The 21,192-nt window shown below is 36.3% G+C and overlaps 3 protein-coding genes across 4 annotated transcripts; 1 reads left to right on the top strand and 2 right to left on the bottom strand.

Annotated features, from left to right (window-relative positions):
* LOC122282685 (CBS domain-containing protein CBSX5-like) lies at window positions 1-2,219 on the top strand. The gene is made up of 2 exons (XM_043094665.1): window positions 1-476; window positions 971-2,219. Exons 1-2 carry the CDS (start codon window positions 118-120, stop codon window positions 1,836-1,838), a joined length of 1,227 nt encoding a protein of 408 aa, XP_042950599.1. The 5' UTR covers window positions 1-117; the 3' UTR covers window positions 1,839-2,219.
* Window positions 2,220-4,878: 2,659 nt separating this feature from the next.
* LOC122281816 (ultraviolet-B receptor UVR8) lies at window positions 4,879-8,369 on the bottom strand. Its single transcript, XM_043093617.1, is given in 8 exon segments — window positions 4,879-5,414; window positions 5,416-5,553; window positions 5,716-5,823; window positions 5,946-6,314; window positions 7,047-7,154; window positions 7,290-7,499; window positions 7,723-7,910; window positions 7,946-8,369. Coding segments are annotated over 8 exon segments (1,476 nt in total). The 5' UTR covers window positions 8,097-8,369; the 3' UTR covers window positions 4,879-5,210.
* Window positions 8,370-10,084: 1,715 nt separating this feature from the next.
* LOC122280680 (plant intracellular Ras-group-related LRR protein 6) lies at window positions 10,085-20,339 on the bottom strand. 2 transcript variants are annotated; one of them, XM_043091661.1, is made up of 21 exons: window positions 20,158-20,338; window positions 19,500-19,563; window positions 19,034-19,170; window positions 18,817-18,903; window positions 17,919-17,994; window positions 17,755-17,829; window positions 17,534-17,603; window positions 17,364-17,441; window positions 17,193-17,253; window positions 16,985-17,063; window positions 16,217-16,307; window positions 15,822-15,882; window positions 15,673-15,740; window positions 15,433-15,503; window positions 14,327-14,464; window positions 13,995-14,099; window positions 13,425-13,549; window positions 13,156-13,252; window positions 12,408-12,482; window positions 10,881-10,936; window positions 10,085-10,368 (listed from the first exon to the last, which is right to left on the bottom strand). In XM_043091661.1, exons 1-21 carry the CDS (start codon window positions 20,220-20,222, stop codon window positions 10,293-10,295), a joined length of 1,755 nt encoding a protein of 584 aa, XP_042947595.1. In that variant the 5' UTR covers window positions 20,223-20,338; the 3' UTR covers window positions 10,085-10,292. The 2 variants fall into 2 exon arrangements, with proteins under 2 accessions (XP_042947595.1, XP_042947594.1); XM_043091660.1 differs by lacking the exon at window positions 10,881-10,936 and having other exon boundaries at window positions 20,158-20,339.
* Between the last annotated feature and the right edge of the window lie 853 nt (window positions 20,340-21,192).

The following is a 21,192-nucleotide window of genomic DNA, read 5'->3' as shown; positions in this document are numbered from 1 at the left end:
ACTACACAAAATCGACACAACCACCGCACCAACTACGCCGAGCACCACTGTTTTCACATCCTCTAAGCTTAAGATTTGTTTTTTCCTGCCGATTATATATTTCTCTCTAGCTTTTGCATGGCAGTGAGCTTTTTGGCGAACGTGGTATCAGACCTCTGTCTCGGCAAACCAGCCCTGAGGTCCTTGCCCATTTCTGCCACCGTCGCTGACGCTTTGGCGGCCTTGAAAAATACCGACGACAACTTCATCAGCGTATGGGACTGCGTCGATCACTCGGCCAAGGTTGAGTTTGGTCACGACAACGTCGGCGTTGGCCGTGAGTGCCGTTGCGTTGGCAAGGTGTGCATGGTGGATGTGATATGCTATCTTTGCAGGGATGAGAATCTGTTGTCTCCTTCTGCTGCTCTGAAGGCGCCTGTTTCTGCAATCTTGCCAAAGATTCCTGGACTCGTGAGGCATCTGGAGCCATCTTCGAGGTACTTGATACAGACACTAATAATTTGGATTTATGTCTATGCATTATTTTTTTCAATTTTTTTTTTTTTTGAGTTTGATCATCTTTGCAGGGCACTATCTGGGTTTCCCTTTAATTTCAGTTTTAATGTCTTCGTAGGAGTTTTTCATAATTTTAAATGCTCGTTTGAACGTGATAGGATGTGTTTATTCAACTGCTACGCGTGAAAATGAAGGAAGCCCTTATTCGTAAATGTTTGACATTTTTATTGATCAAACCCAAGATCGATGTGGTTGAAACAAATTTCTCCAAAAACTCAACCCAAGCCTATTAATTTACAATTTTCAAATTATATATCCTGAAAAATAAATTAGAACGTTGTTTCATTTCATCGTAACATTTCAGTTATGACCTGAATTGAAAGAAAGACTAAAGCAAATTGGCCCAATTCAGCTTAGCCTCCCCTGTTTCAAGCAAGCTCTGCAAAACGTGAATCTTTTTTTCTTGTCTTTTCAGGTTGTGGGAAGCCATCGATCTGATTCTGCAAGGAGCCCAGAACCTTGTGGTACCCATACAAACCAAACTAAGCAGCTATTCAAGAAGAAAACAGCTCCAAAAACCCTCGGCCACCGGCCCTACTACCATCCACAACGGCCGCGAATTCTGCTGGTTGACTCAAGAGGACGTGATCCGGTTCCTTCTCGGCTCCATCGGGCTCTTCTCCCCGCTCCCGGCGCTCTCTGTTGACACTCTTGGCATCATCACCACCGACATCTTAGCCATTGACTATTACTCCCCTGCCTCTTCGGCAATTGGAGCTATATCCCGCTCTCTGTCTGAGCAAACTTCAGTGGCTGTAGTTGACGGTGACGGAGGTTTGATCGGAGAGATCTCACCCTTCACCCTCGCCTGCTGCGACGAAACGGTCGCAGCAGCCATCACCACTCTATCCTCCGGAGACCTCATGGCCTACATTGATTGTGGAGGACCCCCAGAGGATCTAGTCAGGGCGGTGAAGGCAAGGTTAAAGGAGAAGAACTTGGAAGGCATGTTGGAAGAATTCAACATTCTAACAGCTTCAGGAGCATCATTATTATCGTCGTCGTCATCATCTTCATCGGACGAGGAGTCATTGTTATCTACTTCAAGATCAGGAAGGTATAGCAGGTCTATGAGTTACTCGTCGCGGATGGTGAGGAGGGCGGAGGCAATAGTTTGTCACCCCAAGAGCTCTTTGGTGGCAGTGATGATCCAGGCAATTGCTCATCGTGTGAATTATGTCTGGGTTGTCGAGGATGATTGCAGCTTGGTTGGGATAGTGACATTCTGTAACATGTTAAAGATTTTCCGGGAACATTTGGAGACGATGGGATGGAAAGGTTAATTAGGAGCAATCGGAGTAAAGTTTTGGTTCATCATCAAGGTGGGCCAGTTGAGATAAGGGGAAGATAAAGGCTAGGGAAAAAGTGCTGTGAATAGCAGACCTTTTTGTGTTTAAAATTGGGTGTGAAGTTGGGTCTGAGTTTGTATGATTCGCTATGTGTCTTCTTCGATCTGATCCTCCATTTCGACATTTTGAATCTTGCTTCTTTGTTATTTTAAGACAGAAAATCAGGCACAAGCAGACTTGATCTTTTGTCTCCCTGTTCTTGTTTGGAAGTGTGTTTCCTTAATTAGCTTATGATTCTGTCTGGATGACCATGTCATGACTCTAAGAATTGGCTTGGGGTCAATAAATAAACTACTAAAGAGTTCTGGGATCTAATATGCGAATCCACATACATGTGGACATAATGGTTTTCTGGCTCAACCGTTCTTCACTGTCAAGGACTCGTTCATTAGTTAGTAGTACAAAGTCTTCATGACGACAGCTCATGAGTAGACCACTTTATACATGCATACATATTACATATATAGATATTTTTTTTCAAATGACTTGTACGATAGTATAGGGTTATACACCCGAAATTTATACAAATCATTAAGAAATTGCATCCGCAATTGAGGTTAGTAAAGTAATGGCATTAATAACACATGCAGCAGCCCAATATTAAGGCATGCTCTCAACCGATGCAGTAATTCATCTATTATTAAGCAAAATTACAGACACGTCCATATTGTATAATGCATTGTCTTAGAGTTAGTGATGCCTGCTTCTTTATTGGGTGGGTAACCAAACTCAATAATTGTAGTGTCCAATTCCGTACCTTTTCCTCCACCGTCAAGTACCGATCAAAGCAAAAGTACTTTAAATTTGATGGATGAAACAAAGGGAGTGTCAGGAATACAATGTTGGTTGGGAGTGCCATTCATGCTTGATCTCTTACAGGTTAATCTTGGGAAAGAGTGCAGCGCTGTTGGCAGTTTGGTTTGATTCGCCTGAGAATTGTGTCATCTAACATTAATTATAAATATAAAGTCTCTTATTAATAAATAAATCTGCTTAAATGTGTATTAAAATCTTAAATAAAATCAATTCAATTGTTTGTTCAACTGCCATTGAATTTTTTCAACCTTCTCAAGAAACCAAACTGACATAGCTAATGGCTGTTGAATTCAAAGGCAACTAATTCGGGAAGTTACATTTTTCAAGACTTACAAACCACTTGCTCATTTGAACTCTAAATTTATACTCTCTTAAGATCCAACCATTAACATCGCGTTATGTGATCAATTTTTGGTTTATCTGGTTAGGTTTGGATACAAATATAGTTTTAATTCATTTCAATTTATCTCAACTCATCATTATAATTTTTTTAAATTTCTGTACAAAATATAATAAACAATTCAACATTTTTAAATCTCAAAATAATAATAATATTAAAAAATAATATTATAACAATATTTTATTAAATTTTCAACTTTCATTTAAAACTATTTCATCTCATCTCATTATTATTCAAACCTCATCTTAATATATTAATTTGATAGTGCAGATTGTGTTTTGAAACTACCAATTAACTGGTCATTTACGAACTATTGTTCATGTTTAGGTTAATCATCAAATTAAAGCTACCGATCCACCATGTTTAAGAGATAATAAAAAAAAACTTCCGGTATTACCTTTAGTTCTTTTAAGAGAAATATTTTAGTCATCATGACTTTAGATAGTATTTCAGATTGTAAAGTTATTTTTATCATAAAATAAATCTGACGAATCACATAAAATTATGTCAGTTTATGAATTTATTTTCATATAATCCCTTTATGTATATAACATTTTTCTTCTTTTAATCAAAGATAAATATGCATGTTCATTTTGTTGATATCACGGAGGATCCAAAGAGAATTTATGAACGAGAATAAGTACCAGATAAATTCTAAACAAATTTAATTTCACATGAAAATATATATAATGATAATGAAATTAAACTTGGTTAGAAGATTTTACTAGTTTTTAAATTATTTGTATTTTTCTTTGAATATATATTTGGACTTTGTAATTTATGTTCAGAACTTTCCCTGAAAATTCTGACCCCTCCATGGCAGACAACCTAAAAACATGGAAATCTCATTCCTAACTCTTTTAAGGATTCGATTACCTTTTAGTGGTGGTAATGAAGATTAGGTGATTAATCAATTACAGTCTGTAACGTTACGTAAATGTGTCTTGGGTTTTTGGGTCCACCATTGTTACGGTTAAAGATATAATATAAATATATAAAATTATCTTATTTTTAAATTTTTGGGATAAGTAATGATTTATAGAGACAGTCTAAGTTCAAAGTCTAACTCTTCGCCTAGTTTAATGCTTTTAAGGTAAGTGTGATTTCAGCTGGAAAAAGAATCTATTTTACTGCACGATCCGCATTCTGAACTAATCAATTTGAAAAGCACTAAAATACCCTTTTTTATAGCTTTTTTGGTAGTGCACGATCCACCTTCTGACCTCCATCATCCAAATCTGCAAAGCGTTCCATTTTTTTTTTTTTTTTGGTTTCCTCCCTAAAAAGCTGTGCGAGAAAGATGAGCGTCTTTCCCCCCAATAAATTAATAGCAATTCATGGGCTCTTCATTTTTTTATCTTTCACAGCAGTCGGTTTCACAAACCCATATATTTGAAGCTAAGTTACTGACAAAAAAGTTAATGAATAGATATAACGGAGGTATTTAAAAAAAGGAATAGAGTAATATTTGAAACGAAGACTCAAAGCAAAACTTGAAACGGGAATGCGTCAAAAATCTCAACTGAAGGAATGTCCAGTCATTGGAATTAGCTCATAAATGCTTCGTTAACGTAAAAAGTATTGATCTTTCATTTGCACATAACATCTCAGAGTTAAAGTGCAGCTTATGGCATCTGTCGGGATCAAGTTCTTCCCACACCTCCAATCCCTATTTTTGAGAGAGAGAGAGAGAGAGAGAGAGAGAGAGAGAGAAATGCTTAGGAACCACAAATTCTTTCTAAATTTATGCTTTGCAAGTAGAAAAGGTAGGATATTTATGTAACGGAATATATGCTATATACAGGACGGCATGGGATGGATTCCCAGCCTGATGGGGTTAGATTCCCATCCCCATCTAATGTGCTGATCTCTAATGGATTGGCATATCTTGCCCATGCGGCCAGAATTTCCTTGACAAAGACAAAATACATTGTAAAACATCTTGAATACAAGAAAAATGTTAAACGTAGTATGACATTGTAAAACTTCTCTTTAATATCCTCTTTAATCCTCACACACGCTGCATATCTCAATTAAAGTTGCATCTGCAAGACCAGAACAAAGCGGATGAGATGGTAGGTCCCCGAGTATCATCTGCTGCTATCAGAATCACCTTTGTCATCTGTCGTTTCTCGGATAAGAATTTCGGTGGGTTCAAGGAACACTCTCGATGTGTCATGACCAAGTTGTGCTATTTCATTGTCTCCAAACCCAAAGTGTAATCCACGGTTAGTGACAACAACTGTATGACGGAACCCTGTGCTAATTTGAGAAACGTGGTGAGCTCTTAAGCATCTTAAGGATTTGAGGCCTCATGATCCTTTGAGATACTCCCCTGTCTGGGAACCCAAGGCTAGCGAGCCCCATCCACCCAAAGCCATAAACTGAACCATCATCAGCCAGAACAAAGGTTTCCCTTCTTCTTGCACAGACCTACAGGATATGGGCACCAAGCATCGTCAAGGATGGGAATGCAATCCCAATCAAAAGAAAGGAGTATAGCAGAAAGGTGAATATAGATGGCTCTTGCTTGATGCTATTAGCATTTTTGTAACAATGGCAGTTTCATTTCCTTGCTAATAAGACGAATCAAACCTGCACAGCAAGTTGGCTCTTGAGGCTGTTCACAAGTTTTGGAGTAGTCTTATCAACATCATCTCCATGCCCTAATGCTCCCCAGAAGCCTATGCCCCAAGTATATGCCTGCAACCACCATGGCAGAAAGTTACCAAAGTAACCAAAACTATGCATGATCAATCTGCATAAAGGAATGCTCTTAGCCCACGATAGGATTAGCAGTAAACATCTTGCATTTGGAGACTGACAAGTCCACTGGAGTCAAGTGCCACGGCATGCTCATTACTAGCAGCAACCTGAAGCACATGAATACTCATTCTCTGAAATGTCTGGATTTCTCATGGCTGAAGCTCATCACGCTGCTCTCCATGGCCAAGACAGAAACTAGAACCTGATCCGAAGGAGTACACTGCCCCATTGTCAGTAACAGCTAATACATAACTTGAACCTGCAGCAACGTATACAACAGAACCAACTCCCTCAAGAACTTCAATGATTTGGGGAGTTGGCCTGTCTAGGGTGTCACCATGACCAAGCTGACCATGTGTGTTGGCTCCACATGTATAAACCTGGCCTTGTCTAGTGAGGAACACTGTAATATTATCCCCTGTGCTAACCTAAACAACTTCGAACTCCTTAATGTCAGATAATTTATTGCAGCAAGAAAATGAACAATAATTCAGCAAAATGAAGTCATCAACTGACAATGGACATACAAAATCCTGTATAATAAATAAGGTGAGGAAGAGGGGGTAGAAGGAGAGGGTGGGGAGGTGGAAGCGAGAAGACGAGAAAGCAAAGTATTGGCCCTTAAAGGTGGAAAAAAACACACCTTCAGAAGATTCATAGACTTCAGGATTATAAAGATGAATGTATCATTGGCAGAAAAGTAATATTTAGAGGCCTTAGAATGCTAAAACCAACATGCATAAGGTCAGCAGCACGTTTTTCAAAATTATAATATTTCACTGGAAGCTCAGGTTAGGAATTCATACGTATATTTTCACCTCCCAACCATGATACATGTCTTGGTGAAATGCATAAGACAATCACTGAACAGAAGGATCAAAGACACAATACCTTTGGGGAGGACAATTAATCCTTGCATGACCTGGAAAATTAAAAAAGATAGAGGATAACCTACAGCATAAACAATTCATGAACTTCCTCATTCACTATAAACATTGAAGGGAGAAAATGGAAAAAGGAATTATCCCATACCTAAAGAAGAGGTTGAAAAAGGCCAGACCATATTTCCTCCCCCCCCCCCAAAACAAAAAAAAAACAACACACACACATTAGCATGCCTATCTACATCAACTATCACCTAAAATACACTATGCAAGTACCTGCATACAAGGAACTCCTTCCAATGCTTCAACAAGTCGACGCCTAAAAATGGGGCAGGCAGTACTGTGCTCACAACAAAATGATGAATTATCTCCACAAGTGAAAACCTGCATCAATAATGGGAAAGATCACATGATTGTGGCAGCCAGTTATAAGCATAGAATGCACATTTAAACTATGTATCTGGCTGCTAGAGAGCAAAGTGATATATATTTGAAAACTTGTCAAATTTATGTACCAACCTGTCCAGACTGCATGACAAAAGCAGCATGATATTGAGTGGCCGAAAAATGCATAACTTGAGCCAAAGATGGGAAATCAATCCGGGTAAATGCAACACATTGTGTCGCTTCAGGGCCTTGCCCAAGAACACCACACAAGTTGGTACCGCAAGAGTACACAGTCAAATTGTTGATCAGCAATGCGTGACATCTTCCTGTGGTAATCTGCATCTGTTCATAAAAAAATAATGATGAGTTACTGCCATGCTAGCATAATGCTGCAACACACCACCAAAAGAAGAGGAGCTCAACCAACAAAATCAACAATCTTGCAGATTATTATTATTATTTTTGTATATTTTTCCGATGACATGCACAAATAATATTCTCATGATTCCAGAAAGTTCAATGTAACGGCACATGATATCCGTAAACAACTCAAAAGATGAAGTACCTAGTCTGCTGAGGTCTCCACCATCGCAGAGGATTGCTCCACCGATTGCAAGAACCTCAAAATCCGCTTCCAGTTCCCATTACATCGATCAAACAACTATCTCTGAGCATTCCCAGCCATTCGAGCATATATAGTATTGGAATCGCACAGCTGAAATGCCACAAAGTCCACCAATGACCGGAACTTTTTTTTTTTTGATAAGTAACCAATGACAGGAACTTATGAGGGTAAAAACCATGATTCCCACCAAAAATGCTTGAAGTCAACTCCAAACTAACAAGATCAACCGCACTGAGCCGGCCCGAGGTCAAAATCTCCAAAATCAAATGCGATGGCAATTCCTTGATCGAAGCCGACCTGAACCGATCCCCCATTATGCTAAATTCCAACTAAGCACGCACTTTACATGTAGAACACTCGCGAAACATCGAGTTTTTGGGCGAAATCCAAGGCAATTAAAGCAGCATATAAAGAATGCATTGGATAGAAGAAAAATATTTAGAGAAGCACATAATTGCCAAAATCTTACAGAGAAAGGCCCGATTGGTGAAGCTTTAGGATGCCTTTGCCCGACCTCGTCGCCGAAAGATTGATTAATTATGCTCTAAATCAGAAAACTGTAGAGTAGAAAAAAGAAGTGAAAAATAATAAAGAGTAGAAAACTCTATCAATATTAATTTATTCATATTTAAAATTTAAATTAATATTATTTTTAATAAAATTTAATTTTTAATCAATTATATTATATTAATGTATAATTGTACTTATAATTATATTTTTTCAATAATAAACTCGGTAGAGTGAGATTTTTGAACTGACGAGAGTTTGTTCAGTAGAAAAAGCTAAAGGCTCTGAAGACATCTCTTTATAGCGGCAATTCCTCGCTGTCATTCTTTTCTCTCTAAGCTTTCTGTGACCTTGTCTTCTCCTTTTCTTCCTCCCTCTCTCTCGCGCACGAACACGAAGGAATGTCCCTGCGTGGAATTTCATGGGATTGGGCGCTTCACGGCTTCGGCTGCTCAAGCTGGAGGATTAACTTCTAACTTCGTCGGTTGGGTTTAGTTCTGCGTCTCACTATGTCTGGTGACACGTGGAGGTTTTGGATGGTGACACATGGGCAAATTGACGGTATTTTTCCGTTACGATGATTTTATTGACTAACTTTATATTGAGAAATTACCGTGTATTCTTTTATTCTTTTTTTTTTTTTTGAAAGAGTGAGATTTATTTTATATTGACATTTATATACTCTATAACTATAAATATTATTTTTTTACTATATTTGTACAATACCATTTATCAATTAAAATAATTTATTTATTTTTTTTTTAAAATATACTCATCATCCTCACACTACACATAATTTTTTAACTTTTAATTTTTTTTTCTTTAACTAAATATGTAGTATGTGAATGATGAGTTAAAGAATGAAATTAGTTTAACAGGAATAAAATAAAAAAAATTAAACGAAATTTTAAAAAATAAAAATAAGTGTGATATGTGAGGATGATGAGTAACAAAACTCTATTTTTAAATTAGTTACTTCAAAAGTAGTCAAAATATCACAACACAATAATACATGCACAATTTCTTTTATAACTTTTTCTACAATCATATTTTTAAATGATTGTATTTATGTTTTTATAAGTTATTTTATAAAAACGTGTCTTTATTTAAAATATCGTGTATAAATGATTGTAAAAATGACTGCTGAATAGATCATATAGGCTATAGTTATGTATTTTGGATTCTGTGTTTCCCAATCACAGCATCCAACATATGCAGAAGCAACACAAGCTGACATGAATACCTTGCAAATGATTGCTTACAAGTAAAAATGATGCTTGCCAAAGGGAAATTTCAAATAAATTGTAGCATAAAGAGCTGGACATCACAAGATTTGCAACAGAACAAAATTCAGCATCAAAAGCTTACACAAATTTAGACATACTGTTTCGGTCGATCTTATGAACTCAGAGATGTGTATGCTTTTTTTCGTTTTTAACAAGAAAATTAATGAAGTAATTGATCGTAACCATTAAAACCAAATGGTGCTTAGACGTGTTTTTCCTACTAGATTTTTCCTTTCTTAATACCTGCTTCTGCTCATAACGAAATACCTACATTAATAATAATAATAATAATAAGTTCCACTCATACTCAACTTGCTCATTCATTACCCCGCATTTCCAGTGCTCCGGCAACACAACCCATGCAGGCCATGCTCCACCTCATGAGACTAGATTGCAAGGTCAACTCTACTCTCCATTGGTTCCTCTCCTCCTCCTTTCCCCTTAAAACAGGTCATAATCGGGGAAAAAGGAAGTATAGCAGACAAAAAATAAAATTCGGAAAATAATAATAGTAGAACACAGAAGCATATTGATATTGAATATCGGGATTATAAACATCAATGTATCATATGTTACATAGCATTAGACTCGAGACGTGTGCAAGTACTTAGTCTCTAACATCAAGCTTTAATAAAAATAAATCGATTAAATAAAAACCGAAGACAAGGGAGTGAAAAATGTTGCCCCAATCAAGAGAGGGAAGAATATATGAACATACTACTGCTCTGGAATTCGGTCCCTCAAATATTTCAGAACAGCTTTGGTCCCTCTTTCTAAGATTGACCTCCGGATGCTGTAAAAGATACAGAAAGAATAAGAGTCTCTATACCCTTCAGTAACTGCGATATAATTTTAACTTAAGTTCACTACTGATAAATAATTTCTGACAACATCAGGAGTTTTTTTTTTTTTTTTCCAGATAAGTATACAGAGTACACAGTATTGGATGCTAAATAAGCCACCATCAAAGTTCATGAAAATGATAAAATATGATTCACACTCTGTAATTGGGCTAGTGTCGAGTAACAAACTTCGCCACCAAACCAAATTTCGAGAAGTTCGGATGACTAAGCTAAATAAAACTGCAAGGATTTTAAGTTAATTGATTAAGACAATGCCCTCTTTAATCTGGGGCGGGATCAAAGATGCAACCTTTGCAAAAGCAGAAACTCCAATCATGAAAAGAAAGGGTGACAATGCCACCAAACCAAAAAATCCCAGCAAGGCTACACCACATCCAGAATATAAGTAACGTTTTTTCTTTTTCCATTTTTTTTAAAGGTGGAATGGAAAAAATTAGCTTACCTTCTCAATGGATTTCCGTCAAGTCTTAAGGCCTGTAGGCTCGGTTCAAGCAAACCCTGACCAAAGAACTCTTCCTTAGCTTATATGATGAAATAAATCATTCAAACTAGTCTGGACAAATGTATCACGTGAAGCAGTAGGTAACTTTCTAAGTCGTGGTTATTGTTCAATAAATATTAGTGCTTCTACTAGTCGGTGAACAAGTCTTTATTACTTTATAATCAAGAAAGGAAAAGGCTAGGATAAAATTTTGAAGGAGAGAACACACTTTCGACCCTCCAACTAACATGTGTTTTGCACCGTCCATCCTAAACTACCTGAATTAAGTCATTTTTTATAGTTCCAGAATTAATACATTGCATGCTCATACCATCAAAAACTTAAAATGCGCGTCGTGTCTTGAGATCCAACAGTCCAGGTTGTGTGACATCAGCTATTTTTCATCCATCTTAATGGCCATAATTGAAAATTGATGCTTAGTTTTTGGTAGTTTGAATATATAATGTGTCATTTTTAGTAGTTCAGGTACTTGGGCATTGCCTAGATTTTTATTAATAAAATTCTTACGTATCAAAAAAATCTCAGTGGTTTCAGGTGCGAAGTTTAAATTACTTGAGCTGAGAAAAAGGTGGTTATTGACTACTTTATATCGTGTGATGGGGAATTGAACCAACCATCATAGGTGGTTCTTTGGTGACAATGCATGGTCAGAATTATGACTCGAAAATATGTTATAGGGTGCCTTGTGTGGAGGAATGTCTAGAGTCGGGAGTGCAATTGGATACTGTGTCTGGGGATAATGTTGCTCCCCTGGTCTCTCTTCCTCTTATAGCAAATTGGGTTCTGCCTAAAGTTAATGAGATTTAGCATTTTGGGAATTTCACATGGAGGATATGAAGACCAATTTATAGAACTAATCACTGCGATTGAGGCAAGCCATGCGCTTAAAACCAAATCAAGTTTCAAGAAAAGCAGGGATTTACAGCATCCTTCTTGGGCAATCAAATACAATGCTAAGGGGGCTAACTCAAGTAGAGGGAAGTCTAAAGGGAGAGCATTGTGAAGACGGGAAACAAGGGGTTGGGGTTGGGGATTCGGGATGAGTATTAGTTCTACAGGAAACAAGGGGTTAGGGTCGAGGAGACGTGTTCCATTCCAATTTGGGCTTGGTGTATTTTGGGTTGTTTTTCACAGGCTTTTTGGGTCATTAGGGGCTCTCTAATATGGGCTCGGTGTTTTCTTGTATACGTTTAGTGTACTTGGTTACTCCTTTTGATATATATAATATTTTTACTTACCAAAAAAATATATATATGTTATAGGGTAAATATGGGGCTCTCCAAAGTTCAGTTTGCTTCTGAGAATTTTTTTTTTATTAAAAGAGACAAAATAGAAAGGAAAAAAACTTAAGTCATTATGGCACTGCACTAATTCACTACCACAGTGTGTTTTAGCAACATCTTACTGAACACCGTACTTGAAAACCTCTAATATCAAAATAATGGTGAAATGATTCCATATACTGACCAGCTCCGGGGGAAGTGCCGAGATGTTGTTGTCAGATAGGCCAAGTTCAGTAAGAGAAGTAAGATTTTGGAACCCCTGCATGCCAATATTAAAGAACAAAATCACAAATTTGGCAGTTGATGCACCCCGCACAGGAAAATCAAAGACAAGATTTATGAACCAAGGCTATATCTCAAAAGTTATCTACAAACAGCACCAGAGTACTCTACTTGTCTTGCAGTTCCTAACATGTGAAAAGTAATCAACCTCCTATCAACAGGCCAATTTGTAGATCCATGGACCAGCTACATGATAAATGCAACAAGTACAACCTTCTATCCATACCCAAAACAGAATAAAGAATTAACAAGGAAAGAGATAAAGGTATTAAACTAAAGATACAACTTTACTTCCTAAGAAATTTACATCTTATATATATATATATATATATATATTTAAGTAATTTACATCTTTATATTGAAAACCTGAACTCTTAACCTCTCCACTTTACAGAGTTCAATCCACTAAATCCATTTAAGATGACCATGAAATAAATATTTTGATTGGAATGAACCAAAAGAATAACTTCATTGTCCCAACAATCAAGGAAATAAAATTATGAAGCCAGTTGATGTACAATATGGATCATTTTTCAAGTCTCTCTTACCTCAAGGAAAGTCCACTTGATCAAAGTTGACTTTGACAAGTTCTAATCAAACAATGGTGCAGTTATATTTCGAATATTTCATTCAAAAAAGATATACATTACCAATGGAATCGATTGAAGGGAATTTTGGCTCAAATCAAGGATTCGCAATTGCTGTAAGCTAAATATATCAGATGGCACTTCATGTAGCTGCATTCTTCTGTCAAGTCAAGTTAAATGTATGATAAATAGCTCAGTCATTAGACAAGATACCATTATGTACAAGCATAGAAGTTCACAGGCACACTCTGGCCGACATGAATCCATAAAATAAGATATTTGTCTTTGTGCATCGATATGCGAGATTGTGTAGTAATTCCCAGCTAACTGACCTAAGGTAAAGCTCTTGTAGATGGGGCATGCTGGAAAATACTGGATACTCTTGTAATGAAGCAGCATTACCACTTAGATCCAGAACCTGAACACCAGAGACTGCTTGAAATCCATCGGATGGAATCTGCAGATCAAGTAATAAGAGGGTAGTGGATCATAGTGGTAATAAAGACACATTTACATAGAACATGCACACAAGAAAATATCTTGTGAATAGATCTGTAATCCAACCTCCTTTCCATCACTAGGCCTCAAAATATGAATATGTAAATAATTCCAGAAAGATTTTATAATGTGGAATGGACTTTAGTGCTTCCAAACTTCTAACAAGACTAACATCATGACTATTGACATAGAATGAGAAGCCTCTAGATTGTAAAGAAACTTACAGAAAAGCGTTTATTTTGTTTTTTCTCTCAAGAAAAGGTTCTAATTCTATTATAAGTCCTAAGCTTCGTGAAAGAAAGGGGGGAAAATAACTCTTTGAAACTATCAACCTGTCCACTTCACACTTCTACAGCAGAAGCTTAATTTATATTGCATAAGATAGAAATTAGATCTGTGTTTACCTGTATGAGAGGATTATTGTCTAGCTTCAAACATGAAAGATTAGGAAGCAAAATTAATATTGAACCTGGCCAGTCTTTAATCTTGTTCCTGGATAATATCAAAGTCTGCACATTTGGAAACAAAGTTGATGCATTAATAGATGGTTTCAGATTCCAACAAGTGAATTTAAGCAAAGAAAAATCCCTGACTCAGACTGTGATAGTCTGGAACCAAAATATGTTCTGGGTTTAACCGAAAGCAGTTTAAATCCTCTATGACTTTTTAGGATATCAGTTTCCATAAGAGCTACTGTGGAAACACTATGGAAACTGAGGAAAAGTAAGAAATTTACCTGCAGTGAACCACATGAAGAAAGTTCAACTGGCAGCTCTTGAATGGCATTCCTGGAAAGGTCAACTTTAACTACCTCACCCGATTCCCATACTTCTGATGGTACTGCACTCAAACCTAGCCCTTCCAAAGAAAGTTCCTGAAATTACAACATTATTAAAGGCTAGCTTGGAAGATTTATCTTAAAAACTGTGAGAATTTTATCAAGCCAATGATGAGTTTTCCCAGCCCCACAAAATTTACTCAATTCATGTTGATTGGAACATGTGGGTTGGGGGTGGCTGAGTTTTCAAGATTTCCCTGTTTCTTTGTCCATTTTATAAGTAAACCTCTTGCTACTTACCAAAAAAGTAAACCTCTTGCGAATTGTAAGAAAAACTTTGTTTACTTATTAAAAAGTCTATGGTGCTATTGATAGTATTCAGACGAGTCTACTTGGTCTCCTCATAAATCTTTCTCAAAAAATGGAGTTTTAAGACTAATGGCATTATTATCTAGACTCGTCTTCCTCATAAATCTTTCTCAAAAAATGGAGTTTTAAGACTAATGGCATTATTATCATATGGTTTCTTTAATTACATAACTTCCTGAATAAGTACTAAATGGGAACAACGTTCATGATTTCATGTCTTTAATTCATCACTCTTAGAATGCATTTAGGTGTTCTTATGTATACTTCCTGTGTACACAGGCTATGCCTATTTCATTCAAATCAATAATATTTTATCTCTTACTTATAAAAAAAAAAACCTTCCTGAACAACGCCCTCCCTCAACCCCCCCTTTTTCCACCTTAGATGTTCCCCCATTTCAAAAGTATTATTCACCCTATAATATGTTTGATTTCTGTAGATTCTACACGTCACACCATCCACTTGGTCTCTACAGGCGGAAAAATATGCAGCAAGTTATCTATAGAAAGTAGATAGATAGAAGTGGCTATTTGACTTGCATAACTAAATCATATGCACCAGTAAAGTAGTAGTTTTCTAGGTGACATCCGGTAAGCAACTAAGATAACATCAATAGCACTGAAACCACAGACAGATTTCTCATGGAAAAGCTTAATCTCTATATAAATAAATGTTGGAATTACAGTGACTTATACCTTTGAAGTGATGGACAATCGAGATGCCATAGAAATTACATCCTTTTTTGTTGTTGTCATGGCTTCAGGATCTACATGACAAGCTTGAATTGATCACTCATAATGGAAGAAAACTTAAAACAGTAAGTTATGAAATTTGACATTGTGTCGAAAATCTCGAACTCTTACAACAACAGAGACAATAAATCCAGAATGCCAAAGACAATCTAACTGAAGCATGATTAGTGAGAACCAATATACCTTCACCCTCAGAAAGTCTACTTCGAAGATACTTCAGTAAAGCAGCTGTTGGTCCAGAAACCAATGAACTGGAGAAAAATTAACAGTTGGATAATCCCTTAATAAAAAGACACAATAGACATGCTAAGGCTCAGCATGATTATTTGCACCTTCGAAGAGTTCGCAAAGGATTGCCATTAAGCAAAAGTTTCCTCAAGGTCGTCATCTTGCCTACACAAACGATAAGTTATGTTACGCCCTATCTATTGATCATTTTAATCCCCAATCTTTGCATTTATAAAGATAAGATTGAAAACATGTATATATGAGAGAGAACGTGTTAAGGCTGTATTTTGATTTCAATTCGGTTAAGCAAAAACTTCTTAAAACGGTCTTTTTTCATAAGTCAAAAAAAAATCTTTAAATAGGTAAACAAAGTTATATTGTTTGAAATGATTGAAAGATGCCAGATTTCTTCAAGGCACCATGAGCTATTCAGGAAGCTAAAATCCTGTGAAAAAATAAACCAGAGGACTTGCACCAATCTATAATGTGCTAACCTTACCCATTTCGGGGGGCAATCCAGTCAATGAATTATTTGAAAGATCCAGGACTGAAAGACGCAACTTGCATGCCTCCACTGGATATTCCTTCAACTGCATGCATAGCAGGCAGGTTTAAAATCACCGATCCAAAACTTGAGGATTCGAAGAAAAAGACATTTCAAAAACAAAATATTCAATTTTCATTGCAAGTGAGACATGTGCTCAATGAGTTTTGAATCCACGAACATCACCCTTCACCCTCTTATAAGGGGAGGAAACATCATTCAAACTAGAGCCCTTGTCAATTTTGGGATATGTTACAGAACTGAATATATAACATACTACGCGCATAACAGTATACACTGCTCAGAAATAAAAACCAATGGACAAGAAGTAGCAAGGACCTCTTTTCATGTACACACTCAAAATGCATCAATAGAGTAAGAACTCATATATGTACAACATTTCATATAACATCCATCAACACTAATGAAAATTGACTCCACCATCTGCTACTTAACCATGCACACACGTTGACTCACAGGATCATATCTTTTTTACTTGTAAAAAAATCATATCAAAGGACTCCAGTGATTTACATGAAAATAGTTATAATCAGGTCTGAGCAACAAATTTTAAAGAGAAATAAGTGCCTGTTCAAGTGAAAGCGGAGCAAGGATCGCATAGGAATCATTTTCCTGTAGCCCATGCATCTTAACAAACTAATAGAAACGAGGACATTTTTCCAAATAATATCACCAAAAGAAAAAATAAATAAATCTAGCTACCTGGTTTGAGTGAAGATCGAAAGTCCCTAAATGCAAAAGCACCCCAATCTCAGCCGGTAACAAAGACAGTGTGTTATTCCTGAAATTTTATGTCATCAAAGCCATATAATTATCAAAAGGTGCCAACTTTCGAGCAGAAGGAAATCCACACAATCCAAATGCCCCTAAAATTCTAAAATTATCAAATGATATCAAGTAAGAATATGACCCCATATAGAACTCCACAAGAGAAGAGCAACCCGTTATTGATGCCGGGATTGATGAAATTCCTGCACAACTCGTTACATAGAAAATTTATAAGGACGTGGAAGAAACTGGTTTTAAGTTACACATAAAAAAGGAAAAAAGGGGAAGGGAAATCCTAGCACAATTCACTCACTGTTCTGATGAAAATCAAGACGAATGAGATGTGAAAGATTGCCAATGTTCTCTGGTATACCATTCAATATATTTTTTGCTGCACATATTGAAGTAACAATACGAGTTCAATCCATATGTAGCTATACAAGTAGGATCTAATACCTAGATGGTGAAAATGCTGATAATTACATGCATTAAGTTCAGTGAGCATGGTCCACGATGTAATCAAATGCTCAGATAGCATAGTGAGCTTGTTTCCCTGACAATAATATCAGAGATACACACAATATGTCAACAATACTTTTTTTTTTTTTTTTTTTGATAAGTAGAATATGTCAACAATACTTTACAGTACATGAACAAGCAGGCCATCTAAAATCTAGTATGCAAATAATAGATCCAACTAATACCTCCACATCTAGTTTTGTTAATTTTGAACAGTTCGCTAGCTCTTCGGGCAAACTGGTAATAACATTGTTTGATGCCTGGGAAAAAAGTGTCATGACCCAAACGTCATCAGATAACACATTGTGAGGTCCCTGGTGTTTGTCATTCCATCATGGTAAATCATTACCTTCAAATCTGATAAAGCTATACATCTTCCAATGGAGCTTGGAAGTTCCTTAAGCTGATTGGAAGAACAGTCAAACCTGGTATGAAATGATCACACAAATCTGGATGTATCAATTGCTAAAGGTTAAAATCTATACTATAATCACTAGCAGGAAAACAAAAACATAAACACTAGCGTAAACATAAACAAAGTAATTAAATCCTATATGGTGTTAAAGGTTAAGGTCTTTCACGCTCAGTCCATTCCAAAAGGACTTCCAAAAGAGGGGTAAAAACAAGTTATCAATCATTTATGCCACTCATTATCTATGTTACCATTAATATTTTCTTCATTAGCATTCAATGCCAACAAAAAAAGGATTAAAATATGAAACAAATAAGGCTGTATCACTTTGAGATGAGAAGAGTGATTTCTGCCACTCATTATCTACGTCACCATTAGTATTTTCTTCATTAGCATTCAATGCCAACAAAAGTCGGATTAAAACAAGAAACAAATAAGGCTGCATCACTTTGAGATGAGAAGAGTGAAAATCACCAAGAATGGGCTGTAGATTTGCACCAAAACCAATAAATGTACTAATCTAATTCAGGTTTAAGGTACTCAAAAGATGGTAGGGCAACCCAAAACCATCATATGCACAGAGTGATATAATCCTGATCATAACACCATATCATGTTTGATATTTTCTTGTTTTTCATTACGATTTTTCAGAAACTAGAAACACCAAGAAAAAAAAAGCAAAGAAACAAAAATAAACATTCAAAACAGCAACAAGGAAGTAGAAAATGTACTAGTTGTGATCAAAGCAAGAGTGGAGGAGGGAAAAAAAAAAGAAAAAAAAATTATTGAAAAAGATGGAGAGGAAGCAGAAAGAAAGAAAAGATGAAAAGTATACTTGACAAGAGAAGTTGCTGATCCAATTTCTTCAGGGAGGTTTTGAATTGAGTTGAAGGACACATCTAAAGATTTCAGTGAAGGAAGCCTGTCAAACAGGTCAAGAAAAAAACAAAATCACACGTTAAACATGCATAAACGTTAGGTTAAGAACACCAAGAAACATGGGAATACATTCATGAAAAAGATTAACAGTTATATTTGTTTAGAAAACCTACTCTCCTATCGCAGCGGGAAGTTCAGAAAGTTTATTGTGGCTGACATTCAATACAGTCAATTGAGGTAGATTCCTAAGGTCTTCTTTCAATGATTCAATATCATTATGAGCCAAAATGAGCTTCTGTAGCTCCACAGCCTGCAACACAAGCAATGACACCATCAGTCCAAATATCTTTTGTAAGTTGTATTCAACTTCATCTTTCTAGTTAACATTCCATAGGATCGTGCTAGCACGAGAAAACTCACCGACAAGGCCATTTGGTCTTTTTTTTTTCATACATTTTTTTTTATATCCTTAAACATTTAAAAAAAAAAATTCACAATATCATTAAAAAACACTTCCTTAATCATTAAGTTATAAAAAAAAAAAAAAAAAAAAAAAAACCCTACCATCGTGACCCATATCATTTGCCATTCCATATGGCACGTTAAGGAAGAACAAAGCAAAAGTCGAAAATAAATTACCTCCCACCACTTTTCATCATTTCCAACTGCATCCAAACATTTGTATACTTCATTGGGCACATCCCTGATAATAGAAACACAAGTAAAAGTAAGGCATACATAATTAACCATATCATTCTCTACTACGATGCATTACGATTTAAATGAATCACTATGAAGTAGAAATCATCAAATCTTCTCAAATCATATAATTCTCGTCATTACCGAAAGAGTAATAGCAGATGTAGGTAACAAACCGTCGGCCTATCTCTCGAGAGGAAAAATATTGCGATCGTCGTACGAGTCATAAGAACTAAACACCCAATATATTCAAAAGCAAAACGCACAGAGAAAGCTTTCAAGAAAAAAAAATACAAAGAAAGTAGATTCTACTCATAGTATTCAACTAAACCGGGGTGAATAACACTCAGACATCTCGAACCACAACTAAGATGTGTCAGGCTGATCCGCCAACAGCCTGTAAACATCTAATCGGCACTAACAGTTATGTCAAACAAACACGGATGTATCATTGTACTATGCTATCCACTATTACGCTAATTGACGCATCTTCATCTGGCTTTAATTATCTTCACGAAGCAATTAATAGAACACCACTACATGAAATTTAGATTTACGAACAAAATTAAAAGGAGAAGAAAGAGAACACGGAGCGTGCCTGAGGGAACGATTTGATAGGTTGAGAGAACCGGAGGCTCTAGCAGCTTTTAGAACCCGATCCATGGCAGTACAGTTCCTCGGAAATGTACCGCAGCGTGAGCCTTGCTTTCAGATCTAAGCTCGACGTTGGTTAGGAAGGTGAAGCTGTAAAACTCTCCCGATGAACCGAACGAATGATGTGCTTCAAATTGACACGTGTCATTTTCTTCTCATTATTGGGCCCCGGAGCCGGGCAGACATCAAACCCGACCCAAAACCACCCACGGTCCAGTCCATCTTCAATTCCCGACTCACAATCCACGTCATTATACTACACATGTCACATTGTCATAATGACTGATAAAATTAAAAATTTATTTTTTAAATTAAATTTTAAAAGTTTTCCAATAATTTTTTTATATCTAGAAACTCAGCAAAGTACAGGCAAATAAAAATAGAACATTAAGGCCCCGTTTGGTTACACAGATGAGATGAGATGAGATGTTTTAAATAGTAATAAATAAAATATTGTTATAATATAATTTTTGAATATTAATTTTGTATTGGGATTTGAAAAAGTTAGATTGTTTATTATATTTTGTATTGGGATTTGAAAAATGTGTAATGATGAGTTGAGATGAGATGAGATGAGATTTTTGGTTTAGGCTAAACAAACAAGGCCTAAATCTCGACCCTTAATATTATTTTTTCTACTCATTAGATTCGAATTGCATAGACGGGACCAATTGCTCGAAGGTGGGGAATGTGACTGTTGATAGTTCATGATCAAAACTCGCAATGGTAATTGAATTTGGAAATTTGGCTTTGAAGACGTTGGAGACAAAGGTGGCTTGGAAGACAACCCATAAGCCATTACTTTGCTTGACCTTTGGTGACGCGTTTTTTTCTCCAAAATAATGTTTCGAGATAGTGATCACTTGATAACCATCAACTCTCAACCAAGACTTCTCCTGACCTTGGATAGATAATCCATTATAGTTTCTTTCTTTTCTCCAAAAATAATGCAACTGCCTATTAATGCCGTTTTAATTCT

Source organism: Carya illinoinensis, chromosome 11, assembly GCF_018687715.1.
Source record: "Carya illinoinensis cultivar Pawnee chromosome 11, C.illinoinensisPawnee_v1, whole genome shotgun sequence".
NCBI lineage: Eukaryota > Viridiplantae > Streptophyta > Magnoliopsida > Fagales > Juglandaceae > Carya > Carya illinoinensis.
This window is presented reverse-complemented; position numbering and strand designations above follow the sequence as displayed.